The sequence below is a fragment of the Octodon degus genome, unplaced genomic scaffold (genome assembly GCF_000260255.1).
Source record: "Octodon degus isolate 3935 unplaced genomic scaffold, OctDeg1.0 scaffold00015, whole genome shotgun sequence".
NCBI classification, from domain to species: Eukaryota; Metazoa; Chordata; class Mammalia; order Rodentia; family Octodontidae; genus Octodon; species Octodon degus.
Window position 1 is genome coordinate 9,782,806 of NW_004524591.1, and position 12,811 is coordinate 9,795,616.

The 12,811-nt window shown below is 37.5% G+C and overlaps 1 protein-coding gene across 3 annotated transcripts in view; it reads right to left on the reverse strand.

Moving 5' to 3' along the window:
• Positions 1-12,811, reverse strand: part of Macc1 (MACC1, MET transcriptional regulator) — an 85,098-nt gene that overhangs the window by 29,180 nt on the left and 43,107 nt on the right. For all 3 annotated transcript variants that reach the window (XM_004626452.2, XM_023709945.1, XM_023709946.1), the window contains exons 2-3: positions 4,065-4,187; positions 579-2,620 (exon numbers count right to left, since the gene is read on the reverse strand). In XM_004626452.2, the coding sequence (XP_004626509.1) occupies positions 579-2,620; positions 4,065-4,179 (2,157 nt within the window). In that variant the 5' untranslated portion in view covers positions 4,180-4,187. The remainder of the gene's footprint in view (positions 1-578; positions 2,621-4,064; positions 4,188-12,811) is intronic.

Consider the following 12,811-nt stretch of genomic DNA (forward strand, 5'->3'; position numbering starts at 1 on the left):
GAGGAGGAGGAGAAAGAGAAGGAGGAGGAGAAGGAGGAGGAGAAAGCGAAGGAGGAGGAGCAGGAGGAGAAAGAGAAGGAAGAGGAGGAAGAGGAAGAGGAGGAGGAAGAGGAGGAGGAGAAGGAAAAGGAGGAGGAGGAGAAGGAAAAGGAGGAGGAGGAGAAGGAGAAGGAGGAGGAGGTTGTGGTGCTAAATGGACTTCTAGCAATGGCCAACTTAGTTTTGCTTAAGTTTCTTCTTATTTACTTTCATGTCATAGAACTTCTCTGATCCTTTAAGGCCTAAATATTTGAGAGTAGGAGAAAATGTCTTAGTTTTAGTTCCTGCACAAACAGAGCCTCTGATCTTTCCTTTAAAAGATAATCTTTGGGAATTTATTTTCTGAGGAAATCAAAACTGAATCACAAATCTAAAAATCCAATTATATGATCCTGTAGGAAAAGCTCTGCATTTGTTCTAAAGTAGCTGCAATGTATCTTGTGACCATTTTTAGAAATTTCTCCTCTCATATGTTTGGCCTGGTCAAGCTGGTAATGCTGTGTGCGGCAGGTACACTACTATGATCAAGCAGTACTCACCACGATGAGTTCATAAAGAAACTTCCTCGTGTGTCTATCAGCATGGCAATCTTCCTTTAACTTCTTTACAACGTAAGAAACCCTTTCTGATTCTTTGCTCACTTGTACTCGATCAAAATCTTCCAGTGCCAGATGTGAGTAACCCAGGATATCAGCTAAAACTTTCCAGTCATACACTTTTTCAGACACCAAGGTTAATACAACGGAGTATATATAAGTCAGTCGTTTAAAGGGCAGAGCAATTTGTTCAAGAAGATTCCTGGTTGTAAAGATACTGTCAGACACAGGCATTAGTTGTTCTTTTGAAATCACCTTGAGATTTTTGCAGTGCACAAGTCCGATCTTACCTCGGAGGACTCCCACGTACCATTCTTTCACTTTGGATTGCCCAATGGCTTTTACCTTCCCTTCTCCAAGAAGAGCTATTGTGTCTCCTTTGAAATACTCGAGTAAGTAGTCCAGCTTGGTTTGTCTTAGCACTGTCTTTAGCGTCACACCATAGTTGGTAAAGTTCAAATTTTTATCTTGGAATGTGGGATACTTAACAGGCAGTGTTGGCAGTAAAGGAGCAGATTTCACTTCTGTTTCCTTCTTCAAATAAACAGGCAGATTTGAGAGCCTTTTTAAGTTTGGAGCCGGATCAGGTGATGTGATAAAGAACTGCGCAACTGGTCTGTTGTCGTGAGTGTCCACCTGAACACGGAAAACAAACAAGTGCATCTCTCTGTGGTCAACCAAAGAAAACAGAAATTGTTGATGAACTACTTCGCCGGCTTCCAACTGATTTTGTTTAATTTCTTTTCTTTCTCCTTCTACCTTTACTTCAAAATCTGGGTCACACGAAAAGACGGAAATACTTAAATCTTTTGGTTTGTCCAGTAAAAACGAATGCTTCCCCCAGAGCTGAAATACAACTGGAGATGTGTTTTTCCCACCCTTCTTAATATCAGAGACTGTAAGTTTTCCTGGCATGTAGCTGTGTCCACAGACAATAAGAACAGCAGTGAGGCTAGGATGGATGTATTTGGGTCCATAGATTCCAACTGAGGTGGTTTTGTGGATGTAATCCCAAATGGTGGCAGCTGGTGACTGAACAGTTTTTGCTTGGGCAGCAATCACTAGATACATCACCTGACTGAAGTCCATTAGCTTGACTTGGATGGTGTCTTTATAAATATAGCAGATGTTTAATGCTCTGAAAGGGCCTTCTTTTTCCGGGCTGTATAAACACACCATTTCTGTCATGACTTGGCTGAAAGGATCCTTTCTCACTTCAGCCCCTATTTTCATTTCCAGCAGAATAGCTTCCTTTGTGTTAAGGTTGCTTAATGTGATTTCCAAAAGAGGGCTTACAGTGCATGAAAGATCATGATTGAGCATTTGGGGAGGATCCAGAAAAGCCCTTAGTGAGACTTCTTGGAATTCTCCCACAGCTACATGACCTTTGGGAACGTGAACAGTGATGTCTGAGTCAGGTAATTGTACAGACCCTCCTTGGTGATCTAATTTACAAATTGTAGTGGTCTCTGCAACCTGTGTCTGGGCCCATCCCGGACTCTGATTAATGGTATTCAAATCCAGGCAGGAGCGGGCCAGCTGACGTTGACTTAACCAAGCCATTTTATAAGCTTCCCTTTCATCTTGAAGCCACTCTAAGTCTTGCACTAAGATCTGGTCAGAATTGTGAATACTCTCATGAGGACGGGTAGTGTCATCTAAAATGTCTAGAAGTTCTGAAACACTTTTGGATCTTCCCGATCTCCTTGAGGAGGAATGCCTGAACAACTTATGCACATCAAATTCATCACCAGAGGAATCAAAAGAATCCCCGGTTTTTATGTCTCTTAAAAAAAGAAAAGGATCTTCCTTCAAGATGGAAACATGATCTCTCTGCTGGCTATTTCTTAGCTGAGTTATGTCATCCAAAAATGGGTTAGAAGCAGATAGTTCATTCCAGAATGGATTGCGAGCTTTGGAAGCATTATTACCAGGAAGACTAGAAGCATCTGGCCAATTGTGAAGCAAATGAGGGTCTTGGCATTCTTGACATGTAAACAAAAGTAAAGCCAAACAAAAGTGAGGTGATGGAAGAAACAACCAATTTTCCCTATATGGTAAAAAATTTTTCATTTTGCTTTGTGATCTCTAGTAGTCTAGTTACTTCAAGCTTAATGTTATTTTTGGTCAATTCTGCATGAAATGAGAAAGGGAAATTTTCTATCAAGTTATTTTGACTGTAGATAATTTTAGTGTAAGATATGGTCATATAAACTAAATAAATAACTGTCAAACACTGTAGATGACATATTTAATACATTTCCTTTTAAATTAGCTTCAGTAGTGTGCACTACCTTAATATTTTATGTTTTATTTCCATAAAAGCAAACTTCTGAACAAAGTGAATGATTCAGTCAATTATTAAGGCTTTCAAAATAGTGAATAGTTTTATTGTATCTAGAATATTAATTTCGTGTTTTCCTTTTCAGATAATATTCAACATATGATAAATATCAACTATATGTATTGAATATCAATACACTAAATTAATCAATCAGTGATTTATTAGAATAGTTTTGATAACTTTGTATTTAAAAAAATTTTAATTTAATTTTTTGTGTGAAAAGTAACCTTGAAAAAATAGAACACTGCTGGGACTATGGTAGAAAGAATTTTTCTAGCTTTTCCAAGCTTGCAGAGCAAAGAATGATCTTAATCACTAAAAATGGAAACATGCAATTACTTTGCAAAGTAAGTGTTTTAAGAATTAGATGCACATTAAATACATATTCATGTTTCTAGTACAAGAATTTCTATATATTCTACAATGTTGAAGCCAGTTTTTCATCTTCAGAGCCACTGACACTTGGCCTTTCTCAGAAAATATTAGTAATTCGTCCGCAGTTTTTAAAACTGGTGTTTTAAAATTTTAAAAATTGGTATTGTAGAGAAAATGAGCAACCAAATTGCTAACGTTTCATAGAAAGAGATGAAGTAAACTGCTAGATATTTTTAATATTTGTAGAACTATCATCTTGAGATAAATAAGCTTAAGCGTTATATATTAAATTTTAGGAAATCCATTTTGAAAACAGAAAGATAGCATTTGTCTCATGTTCACTCTCGTCTTCTGTTCAGCTATCCTCACTCTCCCGAAATTCTCCCTTTGCTCTGAGGATCTGTTCATTTTTTCTGTTCCATCAACACTTTTTAGGTTGGCTCAACACCATCTCTTTTAGGTACCCTTTATATACTTCATATGTCACTCATTAATTAATTAAATTTTTGCCTATTTATTATACTTTTGTAATCTGTTAATGTGGCTTTTCTGTATATATCTTCATTGACACGGTAGCTATTTCTGTAAAATTGGGATTTTATACTTCTTTTCATCTCCAATAAAAGTTTTTAGAAGTAGACTTTCAGTACTTGTGGTGATTTATTTGATTTACTTACATGAAAAGTTTCAATAATTACAAATTTCTGTACCTGTAATATTGTACTTTTTGGAGTTCGTTTGGTCTTCCATGCTAGCCAAATTTCCTTCAGATCTACTTTGCATAATTCTTCCTGACCAAAAATGGGCTTTCTCACTGATGAGCATTTTCTCACCTATAACATAAACAGATACATATTTTTCATAAGTACATATTCAAATGTAAATTGACAGTGGGGGAAAAACTCAGAATGATCACATTTACTTAAGTAGACAGCTGCGTTTAAAAAGACCGTGCACAAATCCTGTACTTCTGATAGAATACTGATCTAAATATTCTGAAATAAGTATAAGGTTTCTATTGAAAAATGCTCAGATACTGGTTGATACTAGCGAGTAAACCCAAAAATTCACAACTGACCCCATAAAAGTAATCAATGAAAATTCTAAGAACAACCAGAGAAAATGGCAAGTTGAAACTTCAGTGAAGATTTTCTGCTTCTTGGTTGGAAGACTAAGTACCACAAATCTAAAAATTCTCATCTAGAGGCCAGAGAGATGGCTCAGTAGGATAAGCACTGCCTGGCAAGCGCAAGGGCCTGAGTTCAATCCCTGGTTCTGGCAAAAAAAAAATAAAAAATAAAAATTCTCATCTAATCTTTCTATATTTGCAGTGAAAAACCTAAGAAAAATTATGTGATATATATGAATGTGTAACTGCTTATTTTCACTTTAAAATAATTTTAACACTTATATATGGTGTATATAAATACATTTTATAAATTGTACATGCTTACTGTGTACAGCATGTTGTTTTGAAGCATGTTGATTTGCTTATAAATGCTTAAAATTGTTACATATTTTATATAGAAAATCAGGAGCAAATATTCAAGATAATTTAGAAAAAAGATAATTTAGAAAGAGAACATGACAAAAGTAATACATGCCACCTACCAGATATCAACATTAATCATAAATAGGAACTAAATAAGACATTGTGGATTTGCAACAAAAATAGGCCAAAGGGCATGAAGCTGAGACCCCAGAAACAGATACACACTCATGCGGAAACCCAACATCTGACAGGGATTGTGCAGGGTAGTGTCAGAGTGATGAGCTAATTCTTAGACAGTGATGAAACTAGTGGTTCCACTAGTGGGAGAAGGCTGCACATGCACACACACACACACACACACACACACACACACACACACACACAGTGTAAATAAACAAAAACCAATTATGAACCTTAAAATCTGAAGAGGCTATCTGAAGAGTAGTGTTTCTTAAATAAGGCAGAGAAAACAAAATGCATCCTATAAAATGTTGAAATGGTAAATCAACCCCATATATCAAAGGCATCATCTACAAAACGTATAAACACAAGCTAAACACTAAGAGAGCTTATTTACAATGCACATGCTCAAGACTGAGAAAGCAAAGTAATGGGATTTCGAAATATATCAGACTCCTGCAAATTTACAAATGAAAATGACACCATAGAAACTTTTGATAAAAGATATAGACAAGCATTGTCCCTAAGAATGGAACATAAATGAATGCTCAGCACATTTGCATGTGATTAGTCTCACTTGTAATTAGGCAAATACAAAATGAAAACACATGAGGCACAATTACCACTTACTAAATTTGCAAAAATTAGCAGTACCAATTACAAAGAAAAATGTGGGGAAAAGGAAATCCTGGACACTCCTAGTGGAAGTATTAAATGGCACAATCATTCATTCAGAAGTCAGTCTTGCATTATCTACAAAACATTCTTATAAATTTGAGGCTTTTATCAGATAATAGTTGCAACTAGAGACCATGCCCTTATGTGAAATAAATTAACCTTACATGTGCAAACATAGTTTTAACTCCTTTTTTTCCTCTCTGTATTTAGGACAGGGTCTATAGGGTCTTACTATGCAGATCAGATTCATAGTGATTCTCCTGTTTTCAGCCTCCCAAGCACTGAGAGTACAAGCGTGTGCCACCACACACAGTCTCAATTGCCATCTCGCATGCCCCGGGGGGTGGAGCTAGCACAGCAGGCCTGGGGATCGAACCCCAGCCACTGCGCTCTGCCTAAGCAGGCACTTTAGTCCACTGAGCTATCAGGCCAGTCCTTGAGCTATCTGGCCATCCCTAATTCCTTAGTGTGAGAACCTGAAAGAGAAAATAAAATCTGAAGGGTACAGTAGATATTGGGTCAAGGAAACGAACCTGTTCAAAAGGAAGGAATTACTGAGTTGAGGAGGACAGGAGAAAGAGTGGGGGAAGGAGATATATTTATATGTGTAAGCAGGATGGTTTGGACAGCTATACTGTAGATTTCCACTGGTCTGTGGAAAAGAGCAGTTAGTTCTTAATTTGTTTTGTCTTCTTTTTTCAATTCTTTTTCCTTTTACTCTCTTCTTGCTTTCTTATATTTTTTCTTTATTCTTCCACTGTTGCATGCATACATCTGGGTAATATGAGCAACTAATATGAAGACAACACTATGCAATATAGCAAATACTGTGTAATTCATATTATTTTGTTTAGTGAAATTCTGTATCATTTGTAATTTTGTTGCAAAACTACTCTGTACCATCTTCAAAAAATTAAAAATCAAAAATTAAAAAATGTTTTTAAAAAGATTCTGACAGAGCAGTACCCAGAAAACCTAACTCAAATTATTTACTTTAGTAAAACCTTGCATATATATATGCAAGGTCTTTTTAAATATATATATTAAAAAGATGTACACATGAAAGTTCATTATACTATACTACTAACAACTTAAACCTATCAAAATATAGTTTGCAATATGAATGAATGAATAAATTGTGACATATTAATAGAGGAGAGTACTATTAGGCTATGAAAGCAGATAAATTACTACAAAAAATAAGAACACCTGCTGAGTATGTTTTTCATTTACTGAGATTCAGCCTTATTTAAAAAAAAAATTTCTCTTAGCCTCAAATCCCCATCAAAAAATAAGTACATAAGATCTGATTTCCAGTGTGGAAAACAAATCTCAGTAGCGAGATATAACCATGCAGTGAGGGCCAAACAAATACTAAGGGATTTACCCCAAAGAAGTTCAATTTTTATTTTTAAGAGAAATAAAAAGCCTGTCCTGATATATGAGAAAAAGATAAAATGTTTTAAAAGAAGAAACTAAAGAGGGGAAAGAAAAGAAAAATGAGTGGGGAAAGAGACAAAAAGTGACAAGAAAAGAAGGGGAGTAAATCTTCAGACATGACAAATAAAGGAATGCAAAAAGTAGAAGCTGATATAAGAACTCAAATAGTCCAGGAACAATTTTCTTTCTCTCACAGGGGAAACTGCATTGGTAGACTGAGTAAAAAGTTGAATTGCACAATATGCAAATTGTATTGAAACCTAAAGTTTCCTGGCAACTCCTTCAAATTTCTGTGGTTGATTTTTACCAAATATTATATTCAAAACTAAAAGTCCACACCACAGGTAGTCAAAACTTTGAGGTAGAAAAAGTCCTTCAGCAAAATTTACCAAATCAAATTAAATTGACACAAACGTATTAAAGTAGAAAAATGTTGCCAAAATGAGAAAGTAGCCTTTAAATGGAAAGCCAGTTCAGAATCTACATAAATTCTCTCAAATCATGTGGAAAGAGTAATAATGCAAAAATACCTTCCCTTGGAGCACATAATCCTGAATGTGAAAAATAGTTGTAATCCAATTAGATAAAGTTAAAATGTGTCAACTGTCTAAAACCCAGGAAAGGTACTCCTGGTAGCTCTGTTCCGGCAGGGTCATCGGATCTCAGAAACAAAGTGCTAGCTGCAGGCCCTTTGTGATCTATCCTTTTCTCCTGTCACCAAAGCAGATCATCATTAAGGTGGTGTTCTAAGTCTGAATCAGAACCCCTTGGAGGGCTTAATGAACCACAGCCTGCTGGGCCCTGCTCAATGTTTCTGATCCAGATGGTCTGAAGTGTGTTCAAGAACTTGTAATTCTAACGAAGTTGCCAAGTGGTGTTGATTCTAAGGTTCAAAGGGGCATATGTTGAGAACCACATTTTATAAACTTCTGTGGTGAACACCCTGGTTGCGCCCAACAAGTCACAATATTTCTGCACACACATGTGGACACTATGCTACATCTTGAATCTGGAAAGCCTGACTTATTGTCTTTGTTACTTTCCTTGTTGCTGAGATAAAATGCTCAATGCCTAGAGTTAAAAGGCAAAGGCTTACTTAGTTCTCAATTTGTAGAAGCTTTAGACATATTGGCTGACTCCAAGGCAGGGTACCTTGACAGAGGGACATCACAGAGGAGGCAGTTCACGGTGCCCACGAGGTAGCAAGGCAACAAGGAACCTTAGCAGTGCCTTTCTGTCCCTTTTTGCCCTCTGCAGGAGACCTGAGATCAGGGTGGTGCCAAATCAATCAGTGAACCAGTTTAGTAATCACACCGTTCACCTCCACATTGCACCAGGAATCAATCACACACTCTAGATCCAGCCATCTCCAAAAAGCCCCACCTATAACTGCATGAGACTTTGTGGAACATTTAGACATAAGCTATAACACTGATTGATTGATTGATTGATTTGATTGATTTTCTGTGAGCACACAAGAGACAGTACAGGAAGAAAATTTCCTGACTGCAAAGACAGAGGATGCTGACCTGTAGGGGGCAGTGTTTGTTTACACAGGTGCAAATAGCACCAGCCACATGTCACCCGGGGTTTTCTTCCAATTACACCCAGGCAATTGTGTCCAAAACAAGATTTTAAAAAAGAAAAAAGAAAGAAAAACTTTGTCTAGAGACGCATGAGTCAGTCTTTATATTTGGAATGAGTAAAAAGGATAGGAGCAGTCTGCTATTTGGGACAGTCACTTCAATACTTTTCACTGCTAATGTGTTTTTTGTTTTTGTTTTTTTCTTCAAGGAATCTTTTGTTTATCTTACTGCTTAGAACTTGTGCAACTGGGAAAGTTTATCAACTATAAAACTTTTTAAAAGTTCTCAGAGGATTGTTTATGGGGATAAAGGGCGAAAAGAGGGGCTGTGCTTGAAAAGAGTGACCTGGGAAACAGCGTGGTTTAAGTTATGTTTTGAAAATATGTTCATCAAAGTGTATATATTAGTTGTCATATAATGAAACTTGATATTATTAGCCATTATCAATGAATTTTCCAACTGGTCCTTAATTATCTCAGGCCTCAAACATTTTTATGAATCTGAGGATCTCTTTCCAAGATCCTCACTCTACTTAATCCTGGACCCATGCGATATTACAATATATTCATAATGGCTGCAACTTCTGTAGGCGACACCAAATACTAAATACAAATACAAATCACTTAGGAGAGTGCTTGCTAGACAACCAATAGGTTTTTGATTTATTCCATATTCCATAATTTCATATCCATCTAAATGCATTTACAGTGCTTTGTAAATGCAACCTGCATAGAAGGTCTGAATGGCTCAGAATCACAGTGTACAGTGATGCTCATGGTATTACTGGATGTCATCATCGTGTGTGTGGTCCCGCCAGCTCTGATCCCTTGGGCATTTTCTGAAGGGATACTGGCACTCTCTGATGCGTAATATATTTATCCTAATACCAGTTATTATATAGTTTGAGTGTTTATTACCTCTGATCATTCTAACCAAATATTTAAGACTTGATGTCCAACAAGGCAAACTTCATCTGACACTTGTCCCTAACGAAAAAGGCTCCACAGGATTTTTCACAGAGATCTTCAAGTAGCCTTGGGCATTAGACAGTATTAAAAATGAACAAAAATTTCTATGATGCCTTTATCCCTGGCACCTCAGTACATTTTATCAATATATCATCTTGTTAACACTACCAAGTGAAGATGTCTGTCACCTATTTACATTTTATTAACCTTCTATCACTGATATTAACATTCTGAAAAATTACAAAAAATGTACAACATGGCAACATTTTAGTGAACACAAACCAGCAAAAGAACAGCAGTTCAGACAGGGCTGCATGTGTGGCTTAAAGCTGTAGCAACAAATGTCTCCAGAAATTCTAAGCTAGAAGGAAAACTGTAAAGGACTCTCAACAGATAATAGAAAGAAAAATCTCAGGTTTCTATAGAATAATATAAAAAAGAGAGTGTTGCATTCTTGGTACCATTCATGGATGTATTACTTGCAATAGTTCTATCATTATTTCCAGTTTAAAGACAGAAATAAAGACTGGAACTTTTTATAGCCAAGAGTAAAAGCTTCTAAGTACTATAGCAAAGGCAATGTTTAAATTTAATGGTTTGGGGGCCAAGAGAGTAAGTACTAAGCTCCATACTGCTTCCTACCTATAGGTCAGAGTTTTTCTTCCAAAAAGGAAATGAAACTTGAAACTATTCCCTAGGTATTTTTTGCTAGAGTCCTCAATTTAAAAAAAAAATATATAGAATGCTTCACAAATTTGCATGTCATCTCTGTATCGTTCCCATTTTAGTGTATGAGGTGCCAAACAGAACACATTAGAAGCTACAATCGTGTCTCAGAAATCTCCCCAAATCAGCAGGATCTACACTATGGGCATGTGATCTGTACCTGTGATCCACACTCAGAATGGCCTCCGCTGAACTACTCAATATATTTCAAAATGAAGGATCCTATATTTTCATTTTTGATCGGACACAGCAAATTGTGTTGTCATCCTGGTTTACAAGTTTGAGGGTCTTTACCCTTTAGGATCAGAAAAACAGTTGAAATTATATAGGGTCCTGAAAAAAGGGAGAAAACATTATTTCAGATAAAGAATGCTTTATAGTAATGAAACCAAGCTGCAGAGAAAATAATTGAGTTGCCTAATGCTTAAGTTCATCCATGGAAAATATAAGAATCAAATTGTCGTGTGTTTTTTTTTTTTGTTTGTTTGTTTGTTTTCTTTTTTGGTAACAGGAATCAAACTCAGGACCTTGTTCTTGTGCTTGCCAGGCAGGTGCTTATACAACTGAGCTATGTCTGGGCCCCAAATTGTCATTGCCAGATTTGAAATTCCATAAGCAAAAAGAAGCATATGAGAACAATTCTACCTATGGTGGCATGACAACTGGTGGTGAGCTTGCAACATCCAGCTGAACTGAACCAGCATGCTGCTAGGTGTTGGAGGCCCTCCTGAGGATTTTTTGCCAGCAACATAAGAGGGAGAACTGGAGAGGAGGAAGTCTAGAAGCTGTTGGGAGCTGTTGAGAAGCTGTAGGGAGCTGTTGGTTCTCCTGGAGGAGCTTGTCATGCTGGCTTTCCTGATGAACTCGGCTGTTCTCATCTGAGGAGCTTGGGTCCTTACTGTCACTGAGAATGGCTACAGTTCACTTTGGGAGAACTCTGGTTCTAAATTTAGGCATTGCTTCCTGGCTCCAGAGGGGAAGATGGTGAATGGCTCAGTGTCCTAGAGAAGCTTGCTGCACTGGCTTTCCTCATTAGTGGAGGAGCTTGGGATTCACTGTCACTGAGGATAGCTGTGGCTCTTAATTGAGTGGTGCTTTCTGCTCTACTTCAGATCCCTTAACACGCTAGCACAGTCCTTCATCCTGCTAGCCCAGGCTTTCTAGCATCTGCCACTGACCTCTGGGCCTTCCCAGTGCAGATCCATGAAACAGGCCTGCATCAGGCATTGCCATGAGCTCTAGGCCTCCTGTTGGACTCAAGGGAGGACATTGTTATGGGCTCTAGGTCTTCAGCTGGACTTGTGCAGGGCACTCCCGTGGGATCCAGGCTTTCAGCTATAATTTTGATCTCTGGTGTGTGGACAGATTTCCTGCACTCTCTTTGCATATGATTCTTTGCATAAAACAATTCTATAAACTATGTGCCCTGTATTAAATTGGGCCTCCTTGAAAACCCCCAAACTATAGCACTAGCCATATTCATAAATTCATCAAATTCTTCTACATCCTGATGCTATATAATGGTAAAAGTAATACAAGCTTAGATTTTTTTTATACAGGGTCTCACTATGCAGTTCAGACTCATAGTGATTCTCCTGTTTTCAGCCTTCCTAGTGCTGGGATTACAGGTGTGTGCCCCACACCCGGACTCTGTCACTGGCTCAAGGTGCCTGGGGGTGGGGCCAGCATGGCATGTGGTATCAGAGATCCAACCCCAGTCCCTGCACTTGCCTAAGCAGGCACTTACTCCACTGAGCTATCTTGCCAGCCCTTCTAAGTTTAGATTTTAAGATTTTAAAGCAAACGTGGTAAATGCTTTGATCTTAGCACTCAGTAAGAGCACAGCACGGTGGTCCCCAGATCTGTGGTTGCTACCGTCATACCTCCTAGCAAAGATTCTTCACATGTGATATACACATAAGGCAAAAGAGAATCACGTCCACTGCCCAGGGCAGTCTTGCTTGTTTAGACCTTACTTCTTGCTCAAAGCATCTTGCCTTTCATCCCACAGAACAGAGCTCTACAATCAGCATCTGCCAAATGGGCAGGGCTCCTTTTGAAAATTCAGCAAGTAGTCCACAAGATAGACGTTAAGAGAGTATTATAGGCTTCATATGTAGTGTGTGTAAATATATTATATGTAAATATATGTAAACAAGCAATCTTTTCATATTCACCTAAGCATATATGATTACTGGCAGACATCTTTTAATTTGAATTTCCTTCACTATGTTAATTTCATGCACATGTACATTCATGCACATTCACACACCTTGCTTAGTTTAAAAAGAATTTGGGAATACTTATAATTATTCTAATAACATGAGTTGAAACAAGTGAGTGGATATTATTCTTCATAAAAAAGGAAAACAACAAGCAGGTAGGAG